Source organism: Camarhynchus parvulus, chromosome 18, assembly GCF_901933205.1.
Source record: "Camarhynchus parvulus chromosome 18, STF_HiC, whole genome shotgun sequence".
Classification (NCBI taxonomy): Eukaryota; Metazoa; Chordata; class Aves; order Passeriformes; family Thraupidae; genus Camarhynchus; species Camarhynchus parvulus.
The window spans coordinates 7,858,738-7,883,804 of NC_044588.1; the positions used below are offsets into that span (position 1 = coordinate 7,858,738).

At 44.4% G+C, this 25,067-nt stretch overlaps 1 protein-coding gene across 1 annotated transcript; it reads left to right on the forward strand.

Annotated features, from left to right (window-relative positions):
- The first annotated feature begins 9,320 nt into the window (after positions 1–9,320).
- Positions 9,321–23,814, forward strand: LOC115911418 (myosin heavy chain, skeletal muscle, adult-like). The gene is made up of 39 exons (XM_030962377.1): positions 9,321–9,335; positions 10,570–10,641; positions 10,730–10,873; positions 10,965–11,121; positions 11,471–11,498; positions 11,597–11,711; positions 11,797–11,889; positions 12,019–12,082; positions 12,179–12,277; positions 12,381–12,484; positions 12,580–12,718; positions 13,353–13,471; positions 13,571–13,720; positions 14,313–14,483; positions 14,926–15,235; positions 15,331–15,413; positions 15,935–16,022; positions 16,116–16,233; positions 16,435–16,590; positions 16,638–16,748; positions 16,850–17,067; positions 17,388–17,665; positions 17,768–17,944; positions 18,030–18,175; positions 18,263–18,353; positions 18,442–18,831; positions 18,941–19,067; positions 19,303–19,421; positions 19,698–19,894; positions 20,221–20,404; positions 20,491–20,656; positions 20,828–20,952; positions 21,216–21,524; positions 21,653–21,856; positions 22,112–22,237; positions 22,332–22,502; positions 22,594–22,698; positions 22,843–22,938; positions 23,621–23,814. The coding sequence occupies exons 1-39, from the start codon at positions 9,321–9,323 to the stop codon at positions 23,801–23,803; spliced, it is 5,748 nt and encodes a 1,915-aa protein (XP_030818237.1). The 3' UTR covers positions 23,804–23,814.
- Positions 23,815–25,067: the final 1,253 nt, after the last annotated feature.

A 25,067-nucleotide genomic window follows, 5' to 3' on the forward strand; every position in this document is an offset into this window, starting at 1 on the left:
AAGCAAAAACCCTCGTGGATGCAAAGGATTAGTGTTTCAATACATGCTTTCAGCAAGTTGGAGCCTTGCAATACTCTCTGGTACCTCTCTCACTCTCATGGGTGTGGTTGAGAATAAAGCAGGAGGCCCCATGCAGGCAGGACCTGCCCTGAGCACAGCTGGGCACTGCTGATGGCACTGAGGGCTGGCCCTGCCCCCCAGCAAACTCACAGCTCCCTCTGCCCTCACCTCCTGCACTCCCAGGCCACACCAAACTGCCCCTCAGCCTCCACAAGAGCCATTGCTGGAGGAGGGGACAAGGCTGAAAGGAGCTTTGGAGGAGGCCCATGGTGGGAAGATGAACTATCACGTGTCTCCTTTCATGCTCAATGTCAAAAGCCCAAAATAGCCCCACTCTCCCAAGGCTCCTGTGCGGGGTCGTGCCTGTTTGTGGGGATGATCTGCTTCCACTAATAGCGCCTGAAGACATTCCTGGGCGGGTAGGCTGCCTTCTGTGTGGCACTGCAACGTGCTGCCCTGGAGGAGCTGGACACGTGTGCTGTGTCCCAAGGCAGCAGCTGCTATTCTTACCCCAGAGAGACTCAGTGCAGCACAGCTCCATTGCCAGCTGAAAGGTTAAACACCAGAATGGGGCCCAGCACTGTGGCCATGGCCATCCCCTGCTGGGATGTGCTGTCCCATGGCCCAGGTACTTCCAGCAGTCAGTCAGGGCTCCTTGGGGTGGAGGGGGCATCCCCTCTCTGTAAACCAACACAAATGCAATGCCTGTGGACCCGGAACTCCATCTTCTGCTTTGCACATCAGCAAGAGGCCCCAGTTCATGAATCCCTTCCCTGGTGAGGAAAGCAGAGGCTCCAGGAACAGCAGCATTGCAGAAAGTCTTGTCCCCTCTCGCAGCCAAGTGGAGCAGGAGCAGCCTGTTGAACTGCTCAGATCAAATAGAACTGGGCCCCAATGCATGAGGTTGAGCAGCTGAACTTGATATATTGTGACTCCTGTTGCAGAAAAAAATTGCTGAGAGTGTGGAAGAGTAACCATAGAATTGAAGTGGGGCTGAAACAGTGCTGGGGACATCAGAAAAGGTTTGGGAGGAGGAAAGCAAGATGGATGTGTGCAAGGAAAATAAATAATAAGACAGTAGAGGATGTGGGGGTGGAAGAAATGACAACTCAGAACAGGTTTGGGGATGAAAGGTCAGGAGAAATCTGAGGGGAACTGCTGGGAAACACTACAATGATAATCTGCAAACGACTAACTCATACCCCATCTCTGAAATTCTTTTTTTAGTTTTGAAGAAATAATTTTCTGTATTTATTCTGTTGTTTCATTACTGCTGATGTAGTGTAAGTGCTGAGCAGAGCTGTCTGCACTGCACAGAACCAATCCTCAGGCAGCATTTCCCAACACAAGCTGGCAACACAAGCTGTACTGGAGGGTTCAGAGTGAAAATCCAGACCTTCCCAGAGGCCTGAAGAATTCAGGGGCTACTCACAGGTGGAGCCTGCAAGCCCCCAATATCCAGACCTCAGCTCAGCTCCCCAGGCTGGGCAGGTAGCTTGGGTTGGGGTCCAGCAGCCTCAGGAGCTGCTTTTCTCTCTGGCATAGTGGTCCAGGTTTTGAGTTGCTGCTGTGGCCCACAGGGACCTGGCTTGCAACTCTTTTTGAGACCACCCTATTTTATGTAGGATCATCCAAGGGAAAAAAAACAACCGGGAGCTGTTCTTCTTTGTACAACTGATTTGTGCTTCAGGAGCAGCAAATCGTATTCTTACCTTGGCACATGAGATGAATGCAGAAAGCAATTAAAGAAATGTTTAGCCTAACCCACAAGCGAATCTGTCTTGCAGGATAAAATAATGAAACCCTTAATAAATTTCCTAAGGATGCAAAAGGAACTTTTCCGCAAGAACAAGTTGGTTCAGAAATGTCACTAGAAATGTCTGCTGTGTATCCTGTTGGCACCTTCACTACAGTGAGTGTCACTAAGAAAATTCTGTGGCAATCCACTGACTTGTCTCAGTCTTGAAAAGCCTAATTTTTAAAGTGAGCAGATTTATAGAAATTCCGTACCAGTTTATTTCCATTTACAGCACTGAAATCTGCCCAGAAGTAGGATTTGTGCATCTGTCCCAAATGAGTGCCAACCAAGGAAGACACCACCTCATTGCTGACTTTTTTAGGCTACAGTTGCTGCTTGTGCTAATATTATGCACCTAATCCTAGTTCTCCTTCCCTCCCCCTTTTGCCACTTGCCTTCTTTTGACTTTGTCTTACCCGGAGGCGTCTTAGCCTGCCCACCCCACTCCCCTGCTCTGTAACAGGAGCTCCTCAGCTGCTGTGGTGGGTGACAGAAAGGACATCCTGAATGTCACCTCCTAGGCCAGCTCTTCCGCTGCTGTTTGCTGGGAACATGAGGAGTCTGATTAACAGCACAATTCTGATACTCAGCTGAGAGTTCTCACCCCCAAATGAAAGTGTGCTGCTTTACCTGCCTCCCCAGTGCTCTGTGAGCTGGGCTGTGCCACTCCTGAGTCTCACCCACTGTCATTGAGAGTGATAGTAAAAGATTTTAAAATCATAGAAAATTCGGGGAGCTAGAAAGAAAGTTAGGCTTAGCAGGCCCTGGGAAAATGCTAAGGGTAGGCCCTGGGAAATGTCAGACCTTGTATTTGCTGGATCATGTGAAACTGCACCTGTGTAGTCAGTACATGATAAATTATATAATTGTTAGATGTGATTAGAATAAATTATTGTTTAAAGAATCATGAGAAACTATGTTAGAGGTTTGAGGGGGTCACGAGAAATCCATGCTTGGATGGAATCAATGTATACACTACAACAATGTAATTTTAATAATTAATATGTAAGTTATGTAAAAATAGAATATAAAACATGTTTGGTCCGAAACCATGGCAGGTCAGATTTGGGTTTGTGTCCCTTGACACCCAGAGCTCTTAATAAAAGCACCTGCATATAATCATTCTGTGATCATGTGTTCCTGAATGCTAACAAGAGGAACACAACTGGAGAAGCATGCCCAAGGGCAGCTGCTTGTCACCAAGTCTTTTCCCTGGGTGACATGGCAATAAGAGAGTTGATAGCACATCAAACATGTATATAAACAATGAACAGATGTGTGTAGGTTGTATCTTATGAAATATCTACCATGGTTTATCAGGGTCTGGGCACCAGTCACCCAGCAAGCTGATTTGGTTGAAGTAGGGCAGAGTAATCACCAGCAATGGCCCACCACTGCCTTCCTTCCACCTTAGCTGCAGTGTGTGCTCAGAGGAGCAGCACATCCATGTGGAAGAGGTTTTACAGCGACCTCTGTGAGCCAGAGAGAAGTTTGAGAAGAGGATCCATGTTCACCCCTGAAAGAATTTCCTACCAAGGTCATTGACATAGAAACCAAGAAAGAAAGAAGGATAAATAAGAGAAACCTGAACTGCCTATTCCAATTAGCACTTTGTTTGTCTTTTCCTGACCAATGAGTTAAGTGTAAACATATGAGTTTTGTAAGAGTGTATAAAAAGCATGCATGCTAGAATAAAAACAGTTTGAAGCCTTCTGAAAATGGAGTGTTGCTTTGTATTGTGACTGTCTCAACTACGACACATCCATACAGATCCTTCTCATTCCTGGTGCCCCCCATGCCCTGAGAACATCTCAGTTCCTTGTCGGGCATCAGAGACCCTGCCCACCTGAGGAAGAGCTGCAGTGACCTGTCCCCACACACCTCTGTCTGTGTAGGACACCTGAGCCTGCTCTCCAGGCAGGAGGTTCTCTACTGCAGCAGAGGCTGAGCAGCCCTGAGCTCTCTCCAGCCTCCCAGGGCTCACTAGCAGGGTGTGCAAGGGGATCCCTGTTGAAGAGGATATCTGCTCTATCCCATGACCATTACAGGCTCCACGTGGGGTACAAATACGTCACTGAGACCTGAGAAGGCCAAAGGCTTCTTAGACTTCATATAGAGATAGTAGGAATGTGCTTGTGCTTCTGTCTCCTATTACTGGCAGGGACACACAGAATACATTGTTGTTTTCAGTACAGTTTCCCAACTGTAAGTTGTTTTTTCTTCATTGACATGACATTTTGCACCACCTTGGCGTGGTTTGCTCCCTAGAAGGCTTCACCACCTGAGTGGAATGTCATGCAGAGGCTGGGTGTCTGGGGAGAGTGGGATGATGACAAATGTCCTGGGTGTGAGAGTCTGCTGTTCCTTTGGACTCACCCAGTACAGCCATTCAGAGAGCCACACAGATCACAGAAGGGTTTGGCTTGAACAGACCTTTAAATCTCACCTAACCCAATCCCTCTGACATGGGCAGGGACATCATGCAATCTTATTTCCTTCAATGTCAGAAATAACCCACAGAGGTGATAGTGCTGTATCATACACATATTTCTGAAAAATCATGCCTGGCAACTCATAATGAAAAAAAAAAAGCTTGAACCACACCCCTAAATTCCTGTTATGGACAAGGAGAAATGCTTATCCGCATGCAGTTACTGCTGAGAATATGTCCAGCCTGTGGTAATGAGAAGAATCTCCTGTACTCTGCCTGGCCTGCTGCTCCTCACCTGGTGGAGCTCCTTCCTGATGTGATGTGATGCATTTTGCTGCCCCAATGAGCTCCACAGATCTCTGACTCTGCCTGCATGTCACTCTGCTCCTCAAGGACTGAAAGCAAGCAAAGCCTGCTGCTTCTGCACATTTCATCTGATGTTGTTGGGAAGCAGTGTTATGGATTTGGTGCTCTGGAGGGATATGCTTGGCAAGTGCCATGGAATTAACTGTCTGTTGATTGAATGAAGTGAAATAAAAGATTTCACTGATAGCCATAGCTTCAGCTGCATGGGAGTGGACACCTGGACACATCCCCAGACAGAGGGGACACCTGGAGACTTCCCCAGCCAGAAGGGACACCTTGGAGAGCTGTCTGTCTTAGGGAATCACAGAGTATATAGTTTAAGAGTAGCTTCCAGTAAAGACTACAAAACCCCATTCCTTTTCCTGCTGTTGCCCATAGAGGCCATTCTTGTGTTTCCAGTTCATGAGCTTATGAGTCTGAGCAGGCAGGAGGGGGAGGTTCCCAGTGGCCAACACACAGCACCTGCAGGAACTTCCCCTTGCCCTCCCCAGCCTGGCTAAAAAGTGCCTTCTCACTCCTTATCTCTCAGTTAACTGCTGGGATGGGGGGAACAAAATGCACATCTTAGGCCTTGGCAGGAGGGAGCAGCTGTCTGATCTCTGTCTCAAGAAGGATCTATTTTCAGCATGACTGAATCCTTTCTCCTCCATGGGGAATGTGCACCTTGACAACACTGCATTGCTGTGCAGCACAGTCTATCCAGAGATGGCTTCCAGCCTGCCTCTTGCCATGAAGTTCACCCTGAAGAGATGGAAATAGAATGGGCAGAAGATTAATGGTTCCCAGGAAACATTGCATTTTTGGTGTTTTTTTTTTTTTTTTTTTTGAGGTGCTTGCACTTCTTTCAAAAGATTCCTTCCTGGACAGATTTATCCTTGCTGTACCTGGATAGAGGACACATGGCAAAGTTTCCCCTGAAGTAATTTTTGGGGATCTAGAGAGTGAAACTACAGTGAAATCTGAATCATCCATTTCAGATTAGAGACTATTTCTTTGTAATAAACAGCTATACCAGTGTCATATAAATGGCACTTTGGTGAAAGAGAAGAGCTGCATGAATTAAACTAAATCCAAAGCAGATGCTCAGTAGCTTAGACTGCTTTTCAGGTATCCTTATGACAGCTGACCAAACACTTCACTTTCCATGAGCTTTATGTCGTATACTACAACACAGAATGCTGGGTTATTTGCCCAACCTTTTTTTTGCACTTGCTCCTGTCTCCGCTTCCAGCCTCCACAAATGTAGTGTCTTTCCCCTGTAGACATTGAGAGTTCATATACTACCTGCATTCACAATGCATGCTCTTACAGCTACCATTGCTTTAGCCCTAATTTCCTTCAAAAAGATATTCAAAAACAACAGCTCGAAACACTGAAAGAGAAGTTCTTGTTTTCTGTGTTCTTATGCCATTAATGCAAAAGAGGAAAAAAGGAAATGGATGTGAATTTAGCACTTTCAAGTGAAAGTAGTTGATGTTTTAACATTTTATCTTGTTTTTATAATTTAATCAGCAATACAGATAAACATGAGAGTAAGATTTGAATCTCTGCGATTCCACTATTGCCATTTAACATTGTGTTCTCTGTGTTAAGGACACTGTGCAGCTGAGTACTGGTGAGGCAAAACCCTGAGGTGAATCTGGGACCCAATGACACAAAGCAAGTGCAAAGTCCTGAACCTGGAGAGGAGGTAAAGCCCAGGCACCAATAAATGCTGGGTGCTGACCAGGTGAAAAACATCTTTGCAAAAAAAGAGCCTGGGGGTTCTGGGGGACAGCAAGTTGAACATGAGCCAACAATGGGTCCTTTCTGTGAGGAAGGTGAATGGTGTCTGCATTAGGAGTGCTGCAGCAGGCAGAGGGAGGTGATCCCTGCCCTTAATTCATCACTAAGGTCACACGTGGAGTGATATCCAGTGCTGAGCTCACCTGTATAAGAGAGATACAGAGCTACTGGAGAGGGTCCAGAAAAGGGCCAGTAAGATGAGCAAGAGACTGGAGCATCTCATAAGGGAAGGCTGAAGGAGCAGAGACTGTTCAGCCTGGAGAAGAGAACGATCAGGTGAATTGTATCCATGGATATAAATACCTGGAGGTGCACAGAGGATGGAACCAGGTCCTTTTTGTTGTTGCCCAGTGACAAGACAACAGGCAATGGGCACAATCTGACGCACAGATTTTCCCCTGTGAAAATCTGGGAATACTTTTTTCCTGTAAGGGTGACTGAGCACTGGCACAAATTTCCCAGAGCTATTGTGAAATCTCCATCCTTGGAAATATTCTGGATGAAAGAATCTCTTTCATTGCTGTGTTCTACTTCACAACCCTCTCCTGAGATTTGGACCATTTTCAAAAAAGGTTTTATGTTCTACCACTGGACTATGGGGACCTACTGACACTAAATTCAATGCCCAAATCTCTGGTGAGTGTCAATACCTGGAGACACCTCAACTCACAGACTGCTTCCCATTCAAACTAGACCTTCCCTCAGCTGCCTGCCCAGAGCTAGCTGGCAGTGTGCCTCACTCCTGCCTCTTGCACAGCTGGTCCACATCCTGCACAGCACAACAGCAAAACTCCAAAGAGCTCTCTGAGTGGAAAGGCTGTGTTGTTGGCTACTGGAAAGGCAACCCAAAGGTGATCTAGCCCAGCACTCTCAGCTAAAAAATCACAGAATCATGGCTCTAGGGGGAGTGGGGCATGGGGAAGTGAATTGCCTTCCCATTTTTTCCCATTTTTATTTTTCCCATATTTTTTTTCCTCAGAGTCATCTGCTGACAAATCTTCATGCATCCCAAAATGTCTCAGGACATCAATCTTTCCAGTCTCTCACGCCTGGTTATAGGAAAAGTTCTGGTTAGCCAGGAATGATGATAAATGATGGAGAGTGGCTGGGCAAATTCTTCCCACAGTTCCCTCAGTGGCCTCAGGTGAATCCTGTCTGGCCCCACAAATTTGTGAGTGTCTAAAATCAGGAGGTTGCTGACTAATTCCTCCTGGATTGCAGGGAGTCCATTCTGCTCCTCTACCTGGCTAACAGTTTAAGGGGCTGGTTGTCCTGTGGATAACCACTCCTTCTGTTGATAACTGAGGCAAAGAAGGTGTTAAGTACCTCAGCCTAAATCTGACAGGATACAAATCAGCTCACATGACTGTTCTCTGTCCCTAAAACAAGACCAGTCTCTCTCCAGCACCACCAGTAAATCCCCTTCCTTCCCCCGTCTCCATCAGCATTGTCCAGGCATGTTTGCCACCCCCAGTGCTCCTGGTGGTTTGGACTAAGTGTGCAAAATATTTGTAATGAACTGGAAGTGCCTGACTGAGGATGTATCAGCTAGAGAGCATCTGGGACTGCATGCTGACATGATGTGTTTGTGCATACATCCAATTATTTGTGTAGGTATTACTGAAAAGAAGATTTTTTTTTGCCACTTGTAAGTAAGTGTGCTGGTTTCACTTGGAAGGCATTTCAAATCAGTTATTCTTCCTAGGGTTAAGTTGCCAGCAAAAGCAGGGAGCATCTTGCTCACTGGCACTAACCTGCAGATCAGGAGTTTCAGCAGGTATAACCCATCACAGGGTTCACAAGAACAGTTTCCAGAGAATCTCCCACTTATTTCCAATCTGTGTGTGCAGAGAGGCACACAGGCACATGCTTCTGTGTGTGTGTGTGTGCCCACCCTTCCTGACATCCCTAAAGCTGCCTCACATCTGTCAGAGCCATCAACTTCAAAAGCCCAGGTAGAGCCCAGCCTCTCCCTGCTGCAGTGTTTAGCTGATCACCCTGTGCCTGTCACCCTCCTCACCTCTTCTACATCCGCACTTCTGCTTTCAGGGTTAAACCAACAAAACTGCCAAAAGGTTTTAATAACACTAATTTATCTTTTAACATCCTGTTTTATCTATTGTACAGCTGGGGTAGTTGCAGCACAGACATACCAAGCAATCCATCCCAGGTTGTGCAGTGAGTCGGTGGGAAAGGCAGCAATAAAATCCATAAGTCCTGAATCCAAGTGCTTTAAGTGCTTTGACTAGTCCAGATTCCCTCCTTAACACCCTTGGAAGATTGTTTATAGAAGATGTATTCATATAGCCACTAAGACATCAAAATTTTCTAATTATATCTAGTCATGTCAAATGACAATTATGCCCTTAGTTCAGTTTGCCAGACAATGCTTCACCAAAGAGGGTTTGCCAAAATATTTTTGACCAAAGAAAGAGGAGGCATCTGGAGCATCTGCAGGCGAGATCGTATAAAATGTCCCTGCAACACGTCTGCCCTGGCTCCACAGAAAGCTCCAAGGTAAGGGATGGGGTCTGCAGGCTGCCAGGAAGGGGATGGCAGCCTAACGTGCCACCGCATTCCTGCTGCCTCCGGTGCTCCTGTGCAGGAGGGGACTCCATTACAAATCTGTTTTCAAGGCACCTGCATGTTTTCACTCTTGATTTTTGTGCAGCAGCAATTTGGGAATTATCATTTCTGTTTTACAGCACTGATCAGCTGCCAGCTCACAAGCCACACATCTGGTGTCACGAGAGGTAAGAAGCTGATTTACCAATTTATAGGAACAGAGACAGATCCTTTTGGGTGGGGTGTCAGGAGGGTTCACTGGTTCACCCTATATGCAAACCTGGTGGGATGTGCAAGGGTATGTTTAAGTGAATTATGATTAGAAGTGAGGTGTGGACCCAAGGCTGTGTTTGAAGCCTCTGAGTACTGATGAAAGAGCAGCAAATCCCCATGGGGACATTCTTCACTTCTGCTTAACTGACCTTACATAAATCAAGGAGTGCTGCCTTCCCATCTTTGCTATGGCAGGAGGAGAATGAGACCAGATAAGCACAGCAGGGAAAAATGCAAACTCCTGTATTCTGCTTAAGAATGTATTAATTATTAAATCATCTGAACATACAGACCTTCTAACCACCTTTGCAGAGTGCCAGAATTCTCAGCTTTCTTAGATATCCATTTTCTTACTCCAGACAAAAAATATATTTATCACCTAAAGAATAAGGAGGGAAAAAAATTGTATTGTAGCTAGAGGATTTTCAAGTGCAGTTGGCTAAATTTGGGTACCCTAGATGTTTAATAAATCAAAACTTTTGAGAATTCTTGTGTTCCTAGATTTTTTCAGTAAGTATTTATTTGAGATATTAATGAAGCCTTGGAAATTCCAATTTCAATGACTGAATTTTATTTCACCTAAGTCAGAATTTTGGGACTAAAATTATTTAAGTATTGTAGTGAAGTGTGACAAATGCATAGAGCAAATTAATTGTGGCAGAATATTAAAAGGTCACAAAACCTGTATTTTTTCTTTCCAGTGGAGAACCTCATTAGCAAAATTTATTAATTACCCTACCATTAAATAGGTAAATGTCCCAGAGATTCATTGTTTTCCAAGATGGTAGGTCACCTATACTACAGTTTTTCAATAGTTTTATTTCACTGTTCATCCTTTTTACAATTTCTTTTATTTCTATAAAAAAAAATTAATTAAATATTTATTAAAATGTTGTGTTAAAGAAAAAAAAAAAAAAAAAAAAAAAAAAAAAAAAAAAAAAAAAAAAAAAAAAAAGAGGGGAAAAAAAAAAAAAAGAATTAAAAAAAAAAAAAAAAATAAAAAAAAAAAAAATTTTAAATATAAAAAAAAAAAAAAAAAAAAAAAAAAAAAAAAAAAAAAAAAAAAAAAAAAAAAAAAAAAAAAAAAAAAAAAAAAAAAAATAAATATTTTTTTTTTTTTTTTTTTAATAGAGAAAAAAAAAGAAAAGAGGGGGGGGAGGGGGGGGAGGGGGGGGGGGGTGGGGGGGTGGGGGGGGGGTGGAAACACCACAAAAAAAAAAAAGGGAAAAAAAAAGAAGGGAAAAAAAAAAATTTTAAAAAAAAAAAATTTTTTTTCGGGGCGCACCCAAAGGAATCCTTTGTGAAAGGGACAATCACGAGCAGGGAATCGGGCAAAGTCACTGTCAAGACTGAAGGGGGAGAGGTGAGTCAAAAACAAGGCCGAAGGAAAACATATGATCCTAACACTGAGCTTTTCAGAGACACATGTGGATCTTTTGTTTCCTTGACAGACCCTAACTGTGAAAGAAGATCAAATCTTCTCCATGAACCCTCCCAAGTATGACAAAATCGAGGACATGGCCATGATGACCCACCTGCACGAACCCGCTGTGCTGTACAACCTCAAAGAGCGTTACGCAGCCTGGATGATCTACGTAAGTGGCAGCAGCAGCTTCCTCTGGGCAGCCTCAGGAGCTGCTGGGCCAGCCTCAGGGGAAGCCAACGTGCTGTGTGCCTTCCTTGCAGACCTACTCGGGTCTCTTCTGCGTCACTGTCAACCCCTACAAGTGGCTGCCGGTGTACAACCCCGAGGTGGTGTTGGCCTACCGAGGCAAGAAGCGCCAGGAGGCCCCTCCACACATCTTCTCCATCTCTGACAATGCCTATCAGTTCATGCTGACTGGTGAGTGGCTCTCTCTTGTCTTTAGGGGCATGAGATCATTAAATTCTCTGAAGGGATCCCCTGTCTCAGCAAAGTGAAGAGGCTTTTTCAAAGCTTTCTTGGATCTGACACAGACATCTGTTGGAGTTTACTATCTTCATAGTGCTGTTTCTACTCTTTTAAATGAAAGATATTTCTGTACTCAGTGATGTGCTTTGCTTTTTCTTCTTTAAGTCAAGCTGACATCAGGCAAAACATTAGACTTTCCTGACCTAGGTTTCATTCTTTCTCTGTTGTTCACTGAGTTTTAAGCTCTGTGTTTCTGCCTTGTTCACAGCATCGGTGAGTAACACGTCCATCCTGATCACAGATCGTGAGAACCAGTCCATCCTGATCACGTAGGTACCCCCCCTGCGCGGGTCCCTGCGGGGCTGCCCGGTGCCAGGGCCCCTCCTGCCTGACCACGCACCCTCTGCTTCTCTCTTGGCTTTGGCAGCGGAGAATCCGGGGCCGGGAAGACTGTGAACACCAAGCGTGTCATCCAGTACTTTGCAACAATTGCAGCCAGTGGAGACAAGAAGAAGGAGGAGAAGTCATCAGGCAAAATGCAGGTGAGTCAGGAAGGCCAGACTGAATGCTTGGCCTGTCATTGCCCTGCCAACCAAACACAGTCACTGAATAATGATGTCCCCGCAGGGAACGCTTGAGGATCAAATCATCAGCGCCAACCCACTGCTGGAGGCCTTTGGAAACGCCAAGACCGTGAGGAACGACAACTCCTCACGCTTTGTGAGTTCTTGCTTTGCATAAAATCTCTCCCCTTCATGGCAACACACTTGATGCCTGAACAGTTCTTCATGCAAAGGAGATGTCTGCAGAACACATCCAGGCTGACCTGCTGCTGCTTCTGCTTAACAGGGCAAATTCATCAGAATCCATTTTGGTGCCACAGGCAAACTGGCTTCTGCTGATATTGAAACTTGTAAGAGATTCTCCTGGACTGTTCTCATCCCTTCCCAAAGTCCCATCTCCATGTACATTCCCCCAAGTGTCTAACTCTTTCTACCATCCTTGCCAGATCTGCTGGAGAAGTCCAGAGTCACTTTCCAGCTCAAGGCGGAAAGGAGCTACCACATCTTTTATCAGATCATGTCCAACAAGAAGCCAGAGCTAATTGGTAGGAAAGACCATTTGAATTTTTTGTTGATAAAATCTCTGAGAACAATTCTAACTATTATCTGTTCAAACTAAACCCTGCTTTACCTATTTCCTATTTTCAGACATGCTCCTCATTACCACCAACCCCTACGATTACCACTTTGTGAGTCAAGGGGAGGTCACTGTCCCCAGCATTGATGACCAGGAGGAGCTGATGGCTACAGATGTAAGTAACACAGCAACAAGGTACCTACAGAGCATGTCTTGAGGGTTACATCTCTGACCCACTAAGCAAATTTTTTGAATTCATTATTTTGCCAGAGTGCCATTGACATCCTGGGCTTCACTGCAGATGAGAAAACAGCCATCTACAAGCTGACAGGGGCTGTCATGCACTATGGGAACCTGAAGTTCAAGCAGAAACAACGAGAGGAGCAGGCAGAGCCTGATGGCACAGAAGGTATTATAAGCAATAATTAACACCTCTTTTGGCCACACATATGGAGACAGCAAAAGTTTTAACTTTGGCTTCAGATAGGCAAACACATCATCTGTTTGAAAAAGCTGTCCCAAATTGTCCATATAAAATTATTTAGAATTAATAACTTATGCTATGCACAATTTACTTCCAACTGTCTTCTACTCTATCAATGATAAAGAGTTTGGATGTTCCTTTAGTCATATCTTGTGGAATATGGTTCCATTATGCTATCCAATGGTTCGTTCTACCATGATACAAATGTCCATACTTTATGAGTGCTCAAAATTTGTGAAGAAACTATTTCATTCTACATTTGTATACCTACACCTCTTCTTCTGCAAGCCATTAAATAATGATGGGAATGTAATGAAAATCTTTTTGTATAAAATACAGAGAATTTGTGATGGTATTTCTATGTGTCTTTATTTTTGTTTTATTTGTATGGGATATGTGATTATTAAGCTTCTATAATATACATTTTTGTTAAATATCAGTTTGTGCCAGAATTTGATTGTAAGTTATATAGATAAGTTTTTTAATTTAACATAAATTTAAAAATTTGAATTAGTGTAGGGATGTTAATTATAAATTCTTCCTTTTTCCTCTGGCTTAGTTGCTGACAAGGCTGCCTACCTGATGGGTCTGAACTCAGCTGACATGCTCAAGGCTCTCTGCTACCCCCGAGTCAAGGTGGGGAATGAATACGTGACCAAGGGCCAAACTGTGCAGCAGGTAACAACAACCACTTGCTGACTGGGAACCTCTGCCTTGAATCACTTACTATTTGCTCTGCATATTGTATTTCTTCTGCTCCATTCTCCTTTGCTTTAGGTGAACAATTCAGTGGGTGCCCTGGCAAAGGCTGTGTATGAGAAGATGTTCCTGTGGATGGTTGTTCGCATCAACGAACAGCTGGACACGAAGCAGCCCAGGCAGTACTTCATTGGTGTCCTGGACATTGCTGGCTTTGAGATCTTTGATGTAAGGATTTCATGTTTGAGGGCTGCTCTTGAAGGGAAAGATGGTTATATCAGAGGATTGCAAGTAATATTCCTCTGAAGGTTTAACATTTTTGTGATTTTATGCAGAACACAAATCAGTCATTTTCACATGCAGATGATACAAAGGGGTGGATGGCTTAAGTAGCAGTACAAGACAGAGATGTTGCTTTGTGCAGAAGCACAAATGCATTTTTTCTGTTGTGTGAATTACAGCTGTTTGTGCAAAATGTTAAGGTCCCAATGAACACAAAATACCTTGCATATATTGTTTCAGGCAAGCAGTATAAAACCATGGAATCATTATAGTCCAAGATTTTATTAAATGTTTTTTAAAACAAATGTATAATTGTTATTTTATTGCATTTTAGCACAATGAAAAAATTTTATTAAAAAAATTATAATGAAAATTTCCTTTTTCAGTATAGTAGGTATGTCATAAAACAGACTGATAGGTCGTATGGTGGGTTGGTATACAGGTTTTCTTTAACTTCGTTTTTTAAAAGTTAGGAGAATGAGCAAGCCTATTTTGCATATTTTTGACGGCTTGATTGTTGTTTTTTTATTTTGAGCAGTTCAACAGCTTTGAGCAGCTGTGCATCAACTTCACCAATGAGAAACTGCAACAGTTCTTCAACCACCACATGTTCGTGCTGGAGCAGGAGGAGTACAAGAAGGAGGGGATTGAATGGACATTCATTGATTTTGGGATGGACCTGGCTGCCTGCATTGAGCTCATTGAGAAGGTATCCTTCCTTTCAAATCAGTTACATGCATGGAATCTCTGTAATTACTTGGTCTCATTTTCCAAAGGGATCTTACTGTATGATATGCTTATGTTTAAAATCCACTGAAAACTGTAGCAACATGGAACAGCACTTGGAGATCTTCCTTACAAAGCTGAGAAAGAAGGTTTCTTCAAAAACATTCAAGAGTGAAACATTTTCCTTTGCTAATGGCTAAGGTTTTATGCATAATATGTTGTATTCATTTAAATGAAAAAAAATGCATTTAAAAAATTTTAAATGCAGCATATGAATTAATATATTTTCATGAATTTGCAGTTTGTATCCATTTTGTTTGGGTTTGTATGAACAGAATAATACTTTTAGATTTATTATTGTTTCCTGTTTTTACACCTTGATTTCTATATTCACATTGTCTCCTTTCTCTTGTGATTTCTCCCAGCCCATGGGCATTTTCTCCATCCTGGAAGAGGAGTGCATGTTCCCCAAGGCAACTGACACCTCTTTCAAGAACAAGCTCTATGACCAGCACCTGGGCAAGTCCAACAATTTCCAGAAGCCCAAGCCTGCCAAAGGCAAGGCTGAGGCCCACTTCTCCCTGGTGCACTATGCTGGCACTGTGGACTACAACATCACTGGGTGGCTGGAGAAGAACAAGGACCCTCTGAATGAAACTGTCATTGGGCTGTACCAGAAATCATCTGTGAAGACCCTGGCTTTACTCTTTGCCAACTATGGTGGAGCAGATGCAGGTTAGTTTTTGAAATTTATCTTTTCATGCATGGTGCTTGGAATTAAAGCCAAACACAAAATTTTTAAAAAAAAAAATTATCTTTTTTATTTTCAGAGGCTAGTGGTGGCGGTGGTGGTGGCAAGAAGGGAGGCAAGAAGAAGGGTTCTTCTTTCCAGACTGTCTCAGCTCTTTTCCGGGTAAGTAAACACCTTTTCTTTTCATATAGGCAGAGAATTATTCTTTTGTATTTTTTTATCTTGCTTTATACACAGCAAAAAAGCAAATACCCTCAATTTCAATTGTTTATCGTCAAACAACCAACAAAAATATTTTTTTCTTTTAAAACTATAACTTGTCTTTGTCCCGCCATTTTGTAGAAAAAAAGTTTATGGAATGAAAAACGGCACTGTAAAATCATAAGAAAATTCTTCACACTTAATATAAACACAAAATTTGGTCATAAAATATTTGCAAAGTGTATATATTTCTTTGATAGATATTCACTACAGTAGGTTGATATTAAAATTTTTCTTGTCCTACAAGTTGAGGCTCATGATGGGAATCAGAAGGAATGAAGCAATTGATTGAGGCATTCTCAACTGACAATTTTAAGCCCAGTGTATCTCTATTGATTCATCTTTCATGTTAAATTCAAGGAAGGCAATGGGTTATTTTTTCTATGTTTCTTATAAATGCACACTAAATCATGATCCCACAGGAGAATCTGAACAAGCTGATGACCAATCTGCGGAGCACTCACCCCCACTTTGTGCGCTGCATCATCCCCAATGAGACTAAAACACCTGGTAAGAACCCCTAGCTGAAAGATCCTTGCTCTGATACATCCATTCCCCTCTGCACTGCAATCTGTGCCCCTCATTTGTGCTCTGCATTGCCAGGTGCCATGGAGCACGAGCTGGTGCTGCACCAGCTGCGCTGTAACGGCGTGCTGGAAGGGATCAGGATCTGCAGGAAAGGGTTCCCCAGCAGAGTCCTCTATGCTGACTTCAAACAGAGGTGAGAGCTATGAAATGAAGAGATAAGTCACCAACTGCTCTCCATCACACAACTGAGCTTTGCCAGGGTCTCTAAGTATGGAGAGATGAAATTCCAACTTCCTCAGCCTGATTCTGCTGCAAACACTGCTCTTGGTTTCAGTAAAGAGAACATTCTTATGACTGGACGTTGTCCTTCCTCCTATTTCCTCCAATTCCACAGATACAAGGTGCTTAATGCCAGTGCCATCCCTGAGGGACAGTTCATCGATAGCAAGAAGGCTTCTGAGAAGCTTCTTAGTTCAATCGATGTGGACCACACCCAGTACAAATTTGGACACACCAAGGTACAAACATCCCCATTCACTGCCTGCCTGGGCTTTGCTCTCTCTACCTGACAGTGATGTGCTGCAACTATTGTCACGTGTTCCTGGAGGAGATGAGGGATGAGAAGCTGGCACAGCTCATCACCCGCACCCAGGCCAGGTGTAGGGGCTACCTGGCGAGGGTGGAGTACCAGAGAATGGTGGAGAGAAGGTACACCTTCCTCTTCTTCAGTTAAAGTCATTTTGCTCATGGAAAAGTGGTGACACGCATCAGACTGAGAATATTCATTGTACATTTTAATTATGCCTCAGGGAATCCATCTTCTGCATCCAGTACAACATTCGTGCATTCATGAATGTCAAACACTGGCCATGGATGAAGCTGTTCTTCAAGATCAAGCCCTTGCTGAAGAGTGCAGAATCTGAGAAGGAAATGGCCAACATGAAGGAAGAGTTTGAGAAAACCAAGGAGGAGCTTGCAAAGTCTGAGGCAAAGCGGAAGGAGCTTGAGGAGAGAAAATGGCAACTTGAATGCAGGAGAAAAATGACCTGCAGCTCCGGTACAGTCTGTCATCATTACCACCAACATCTTATCTAATTCACTGTGACTATCAAGTTACTTAAATACATTTACATAAAATTTGATTTAGTTCAGTTCAATTGTAGTTCTTTTAGTGGTGCCCTAAAAGGTATAACTAGCTTCTCTAAGGACTGTGATGTATCTGCAGTCAAAATATTACTTAGGTGACACTTTTCTAAGTTACATATTTTTTTTTTTTAAAACTATTTTGATATATGAATAATTTATTTTTTTTTTTTTTTTTTTTTTTTTATAAATATCAACAAATATTCAAACAAAAGAATCCCATGGCATCTCCCCACCAGGAAGCAGATGCTTTGGCTGATGCAGAGGAAAGGTGTGACCAGCTCATCAAAACCAAAATCCAGCTGGAAGCCAAAATTAAGGAAGTGACTGAAAGGGCTGAGGATGAAGAAGAAATTAATGCTGAGCTGACAGCCAAGAAGAGGAAGCTGGAGGATGAATGTTCAGAGCTGAAGAAAGATATTGATGACCTTGAGCTAACACTGGCCAAGGTGGAGAAGGAAAAACATGCCACTGAAAACAAGGTATGAGGTAGAACCTGTCACTCACACTCCAGAAAAGAGCCTTGTGTTATTACAAGACTTCTATAGCTACTTTTATTTATATTTGCTCCCTTCTTCTCAAAGGTGAAAAACCTGACTGAGGAGATGGCAGCTCTGGATGAGACCATTGCCAAGCTGACAAAAGAGAAGAAAGCCCTCCAAGAGGCCCATCAGCAGACCCTGGATGACCTGCAGGCAGAGGAAGACAAAGTCAATACTCTGACCAAAGCCAAGACCAAGCTGGAACAGCAAGTAGATGATGTAAGAACACAGACATAGAGCAGGAACAGGACAGGTATGGAGTCCAACGTGGCTGGCAGAGCCCTGATGGTCTTGTTGTGTTCAGCTGGAAGGGTCCCTGGAGCAAGAGAAGAAACTGCGCATGGACCTGGAGAGAGCAAAGAGGAAACTGGAAGGAGACCTGAAGCTGGCCCAGGACAGCATCATGGATTTGGAGAATGATAAGCAGCAGCTGGATGAGAAACTGAAGAAGTAAGTGTGGCTCTGGGGCACCTGAGTGCTGGGCTGCAGCACTTGTCTCTTTTCTTTGAGCTCTAACACGGTTCACTTGGCCCAAAGGAAAGACTTTGAAATCAGCCAGATCCAGAGCAAGATCGAGGATGAACAAGCCGTGGGCATGCAATTTCAGAAGAAGATCAAGGAGCTGCAGGCAAGTCTCTGTTCCTTGCCCTGCCTTGCTCAGGCTCAGCTCAGGCAGGAGGAGGGCACGGCTGTGAAGGCTCCCTGCTGTTCTGCAGGCCCGCATTGAGGAGCTGGAGGAGGAAATTGAGGCAGAGCGAACCTCTCGTGCTAAAGCAGAGAAGCATCGCGCTGACCTGTCCAGGGAGCTGGAGGAGATCAGCGAGCGCCTGGAAGAAGCAGGAGGGGCCACAGCAGCTCAGGTGGAGATGAACAAGAAGCGTGAGGCAGAGTTCCAGAAGATGCGCCGTGACCTGGAAGAGGCCACGCTGCAGCACGAAGCCACGGCTGCCGCCCTGCGCAAGAAGCACGCGGACAGCACAGCTGAGCTGGGCGAGCAGATCGACAACCTGCAACGCGTGAAGCAGAAGCTGGAGAAGGAGAAAAGTGAGCTGAAGATGGAGATTGATGACTTGGCCAGCAACATGGAGTCTGTCTCCAAAGCCAAGGTACACAATTATAGGCTCGTTGACCCAGTGGAATACAAAACAATCCTTGCTCCTTGCCTTATTTAATTATGGACGGTTAACTCATCCCTTTCCATATGCTAAAACACAGGCCAACCTGGAGAAGATGTGCCGCACACTGGAAGATCAGCTGAGTGAGATTAAAACCAAGGAAGAAGAGCATCAGCGCATGATCAATGACCTCAATGCTCAAAGAGCTCGTCTGCAGACAGAGTCAGGTGAGACACTCACATCTACATGTGCAGATCAATAATGTCGCAGAGTTATTGCAGAAATTACTCTTCTGGCGCATTGGTCTTTTCAACACACTTTGTGTCAAATCCACTGTGAAATGCTTGAAAAGGGATCATAAATTTCAGCATGGACTAAAAACTATCTTGTTTTACATCTCCAAATGTTTTCAGTGTCAACATGAATGGCATTAAAACTGTTGGTATCCGCAAATTTTCTCAGGTGAATATTCACGTCAGGTGGAAGAGAAAGATGCTATGGTTTCTCAGCTGTCAAGAGGCAAACAGGCTTTCACCCAGCAGATTGAGGAACTCAAGAGGCATCTAGAGGAAGAGATAAAGGTGATTCCTACTCTCAGAGGTGTTCCGGACACTCATGTAACTACTGAACTATATGACGAGACAGGGAAAAAAATCTCATGTAATTTGCTGCAAGCTGTCTCATGCTAAATTTTACCTCCAGTTTATCCACTATTGCTTTTATTCAGTCCCAATTTCTTTCCTCATTGATTGCATGGTTGTCCGTTTGCATAGAAGCATGATCCAGTGTCCCCTTCATATTCAGTCAGATTTCCTGGGATATTTATGCTCCATGACCCAATACCCTTGTTGCTCCAGGCCAAGAGTGCCCTGGCCCATGCCCTGCAGTCCGCTCGCCACGACTGTGACTTGCTCCGGGAACAATATGAGGAGGAGCAGGAGGCCAAGGGGGAGCTGCAGCGAGCCCTGTCCAAGGCCAACAGTGAAGTGGCCCAGTGGAGAACCAAATACGAGACGGACGCGATTCAGCGCACGGAGGAGCTTGAGGAGGCCAAGTACGTGGGGAAGCAGGATGGGAAATGATGGGAGAAGACTGAAACTGGTCATGAAATGTCTCTGAGAGTACTGTGAAGAATGATTGAAGGAAGACATAGATTTGTTATTATTGTGAGGTTGGGAGAAAAAAAGTGGAGAATAGCGAAAATATAATTTTATAATAGAAGTGCTAAGACAGGCCTAAAAGGTCATAGGACAAACAGCAAAGATAGATCTTACGTACTGTGAAAAGTGAGACAGGAAAACCCCTTGAATACATCAGCATGACCTCTCATGACAGTATAGAACTTACATCTTTCCAAGCCATGAGATATGTTTAACACAGGAAGAAGCTGGCCCAGCGCCTGCAGGATGCAGAGGAGCATGTTGAGGCTGTCAATGCCAAATGTGCCTCCCTGGAAAAGACAAAGCAGAGGCTGCAGAATGAAGTGGAGGACCTGATGATTGATGTGGAGAGATCCAATGCTGCCTGTGCTGCTCTGGATAAGAAGCAGAAGAACTTTGACAAGGTCTTTGGGCCTCCAGCACCAGCACTCCTGGCCAGAGCAGGGCCCCGTGATGGTCACAGCCCTACTGACCCCCCGTTTCTCTTCAGATCCTGGCAGAATGGAAGCAGAAGTATGAGGAAACGCAGGCTGAGCTGGAGGCCTCGCAGAAGGAGTCGCGCTCTCTGAGCACGGAGCTGTTCAAGATGAAGAATGCCTATGAGGAGTCCTTGGACCACCTGGAAACAATGAAGCGGGAGAACAAGAACTTGCAGCGTAAGTCCCTGGCCCTCTGCTCCTCCCTGGCCTTTCTCACTCTCAGCCATTACCACCATTGTTCATGGCTCTGGGCCTGCAGGTCTGCAGAGATGCCTGTCACCTTGGTGGGACAGGGCCCTTCCCATTCTGCTCTGTGCCTGACCATGCCATTGATCTTTGTTCCCACAGAGGAGATTTCCGACCTCACGGAGCAGATTGCGGAGGGAGGAAAGGCGATTCATGAGCTGGAGAAAGTGAAGAAGCAGATTGAGCAGGAGAAATCTGAACTGCAAGCCTCCCTGGAGGAAGCTGAGGTAAAGCCTTCTGTTGTTACCTGATTTGTTACAACACAGCTCGGCAACTTCAGGTAACATTTAAATAATTCTATGCACTGAGAATTGAGTAGAGGCATAGGAAGCAGGTTTTCTTCACACCAGTAAAATCTTTGAATCCACAGGTATGCTTTTTTTTTCTTCATTTCTCAAAGACCTCTGGTTATACATTATTCTTTTACAATTCATGTAAAGTCGTTGATGTTGCTATTTTTATAATTAACTGGATTTTATACTTTTCTCAGGCCTCCCTGGAACATGAGGAGGGGAAGATCCTGCGCCTGCAGCTTGAGCTCAACCAAGTGAAGGCTGAGATTGACAGGAAGATAGCAGAGAAAGATGAGGAGATTGATCAGATGAAGAGGAACCACCTCAGAATTGTGGAGTCCATGCAGAGCACCCTGGATGCTGAGATCAGGAGTAGGAATGAAGCCCTGAGGCTGAAGAAGAAGATGGAGGGAGACCTGAATGAAATGGAGATCCAGCTGAGCCATGCCAATCGCAAGGCTGCAGAGGCACAGAAGAACCTGAGGAACACCCAGGCTGTGCTCAAGGTCCGTTACAGACCAGGTGCTCATGGGTTTCTTCCACAGCAGCAAATATTTCTCTTCATGTTTATTTTTTCCATATTAATATGTGAAAAAGTAAATAAATATGCCTAATTCTTTGTCTCTCTTCCCAGGACACCCAGATACACTTGGATGATGCTCTCAGGACACAGGATGACCTGAAGGAGCAGGTGGCCATGGTGGAGCGCAGAGCAAACCTGCTGCAGGCTGAAATTGAGGAGCTCCGGGCAGCCCTGGAGCAGACGGAGCGGTCGAGGAAATTGGCTGAGCAGGAGCTTCTGGATGCAAGTGAAAGAGTACAGCTCCTCCACACCCAGGTCAATTCTGGAACACTGAAGACATATAACACCTGCAGTATTTAGAGAATTAAAGTTAACAATAGCTCTGTTTTCCTTTTTTAATTCAAATACAACAAATAGTTTTCTCTTACCAAATTCATTTATCACATTTTTGTAATATTTTATCAAACTCTAAAAAAACATAATTAAAAACAGGAAGGGAAATGTTTTTTCAGGCAGAAGGTTCATTATGGCAATTTTGGAAAAAATATGCTTTTCCTTCCCATTGCACAGAACACCAGCCTGATCAACACCAAGAAGAAGCTGGAAACAGACATTTCCCAGATCCAGAGTGAAATGGAGGATACCATCCAGGAAGCCCGCAATGCTGAGGAGAAGGCCAAGAAGGCCATCACAGATGTGAGTTGGGTGCTCCTAGAATTGCTGATGATAAATGTACTCTGCCCAAAATATCTCCAGCCCCAAAATGGCCTTGACCTTTTGCTCTGATCAGGCGGCCATGATGGCAGAAGAGCTGAAGAAGGAGCAGGACACCAGTGCCCACCTGGAGAGGATGAAGAAGAACCTGGACCAGACAGTGAAGGACCTGCAGCACCGTCTGGAAGAGGCCGAGCAGTTGGCACTGAAGGGAGGGAAGAAGCAGATCCAGAAGCTGGAGGCCAGGGTGTGTAGGGCTGGGGCTGTGTCTGAGTGAGCGTGTCTGTCCTTGGAGAGACATTGCCAGGGCAGCTGCAGGGCTGGGCTTGTCCTTGCAGGTGCGGGAGCTGGAAGGGGAGGTTGATGCTGAGCAGAAGCGCAGCGCTGAAGCCGTGAAGGGTGTGCGCAAGTACGAGCGCAGGGTGAAGGAACTCACCTACCAGGTAAGGCAGCAGCTCTCCTGCTCTCACTGGGCCTTCTTCCAGTCAGTCAAAAATTTTGCCCACACCATCCCCAAGGGGAATTGTTAACCTCACGTGATGCAGAACCAAGAATTGTCTCTCTTTCCTGTTTGTCAAACGCTCTAGTCTGAGGAAGACAGGAAGAATATCCTGAGGCTGCAGGATCTGGTGGACAAGCTGCAAATGAAAGTGAAATCCTACAAGAGACAATCTGAGGAGGCTGTAAGTATTGCTCTGTCAGTGCTTGGCAAGAATCATTTTCCCAGAGGGTAGTTTGGCTGTTAGTAGACAGATACAAGAAATTTAGAAGATGCCAATGGAGATGCTCATCAATTACACAGGCTTTCAAATTCTCTGAAAAGCTCACAAAGTAGACACACCTTTGAGAATGAAAACAATGAGTCCTGAAGAGCTACTGGGGGGGCACGGCCTGCATTAGCATATTGCATTACGTTAAGAACCACAAAGCACCTAAGTTTTTATGATGATATCAGAGTAATACAATATATAAAACAAATTTTGGCAATACCTATTTTCCACAAATTTTTGAATCTCTGTACTAATGGAAGGTGTTGGAAGTCCCACCCCAAACCACTTTGCATTCTGCTTTTAGAATTGTAAGAACCTTGTCTTGTTTCTGGGCATGTGACAAGGGAAGTACTGAGGATGTACAGCAATTTATGATTTAGGCTTAAGATGTCTTCATTGTGGAAACAGTCCAGCACAGAATAGGGCTTGTCCCAGTTAAGGGTATTTAAAAATGAGTATGAGGAGCTCTGTGTGAGGCTGATGTGTGAGCAGTGGCAGGAGGCGAATGGAGATTTGCAGCCCCACAAGGCCGACTTGCAGCGGGAGTGAAACCCCTGCCCTGGGCTCCTCACCACTGACTCCTTCTCCCACACAGGAGGAGCTGTCCAATGTCAACCTGTCCAAGTTCCGCAAGATCCAGCACGAGCTGGAGGAGGCCGAGGAGCGGGCTGACATTGCAGAGTCACAGGTCAACAAGCTCCGAGCCAAGAGCCGCGAGTTCCATCAGGAAGATAGAAGAGGAAGAGTGAGGATGTCACGAGGCAGCCAAGTGACCTGAGGGCTGCACAAGGGGTGTTGTCTTCTTGTTGTTTTTTTTTTTGTTTTGTTTTTTTTTTTTCTCTTCTTTGTTGGTAAAAAAAAAAAAAGTTAAATTTTTCTTTAACTTTATCATTTTTGGGTTTTTTTTTTTTTTTTTTTTTTTTTTTTTTTTTTTTTTTTTTTTTTTTTTTTTTTTTTTTTTTTTTGGGCAATGTTTTTTTGCTCCAAAAAGGTTGTGGGGATTAATATAAATAAAAAATTTTGATTAGTTTTTTTTTTTTTTTTTTTTTTTTTTTTTTTTTGTTTTGTTTTTTTTTTTGTTTTTTTTTTTCTTGGTGCACTGCAGAAGAAGTTTCCTTACTTTTCCTCTCTGGGACAAGGGAGAAGCTGGTGCCAGTGCTGGACTGAGGGTCTGCAAACTTAGAGGCTGGCCATTGCTGTGGAGACTCCTGAAAAATCCAGCCTGTGCTCTCTCCTGTCTCCAGCAGCTCTTTGTTCAGCTCCTGCCTTCAGATCCTCCTAATGGTTCTCCCATTGTCCTTTCAGCACAGCTTCTTTCCCATGGGAGAGTCAAGAGAGTGTGATCCTTTTGCTTTTTCTTTTCCTACTCTTGTTTGTGATGCTGACCCTCATAATCCCTAAACACCGGTTTAGGTTTTGTTTTTCAACAATCTCAACACTGAAGGGAAGTTGAAACTGACCACTCTGATATTTGTTTGTTACACCCATGACAGCAATATCCCAAGGGCTCTCACCTTATCTGGCTCCCGAGTACAGCCTCACCAGCTCTTGCTGGGAAGTCCAGCCTGATTCCAGTGTCACTAACAAGTATTGACGAGCAGAACCTGTCAGTGTTGTCTGTGGAGAGAAATGGGAGATGGTTCTTTAGGAGCATACCTCAGCTTTCAACCCCAGACCTTCAGAAAGCCACCCAAGGCCCTGCAGAGATGCCAGACTAGTACTTCCTTCTCATGACACTGCACAACTTTTCCCAAGGGCTCCTTAGCAGACTCTTAACCTTGCTCCTCCCTCCTCATCCCCTGCAGTCTTTCTCCTTGTCTCACATGGTGTATTGTTCTGTCACTACAGCCAGGGCCTCCTGGTATGAACTTTTGCCTGCCCAAGCCGACCTAGAAGCTGGCTGCTCCTCCTGGGGCATCTCCACCTGAGGGCATCTCCAAAGCTTCAGGTAGTTCTGGGTAGAGTCTAGATGGCACATAAAATCTGTGAGTATCTCTGTTGGCTGTAATGGCTGGTACAAGCATTAACCTCAGAGACTCACG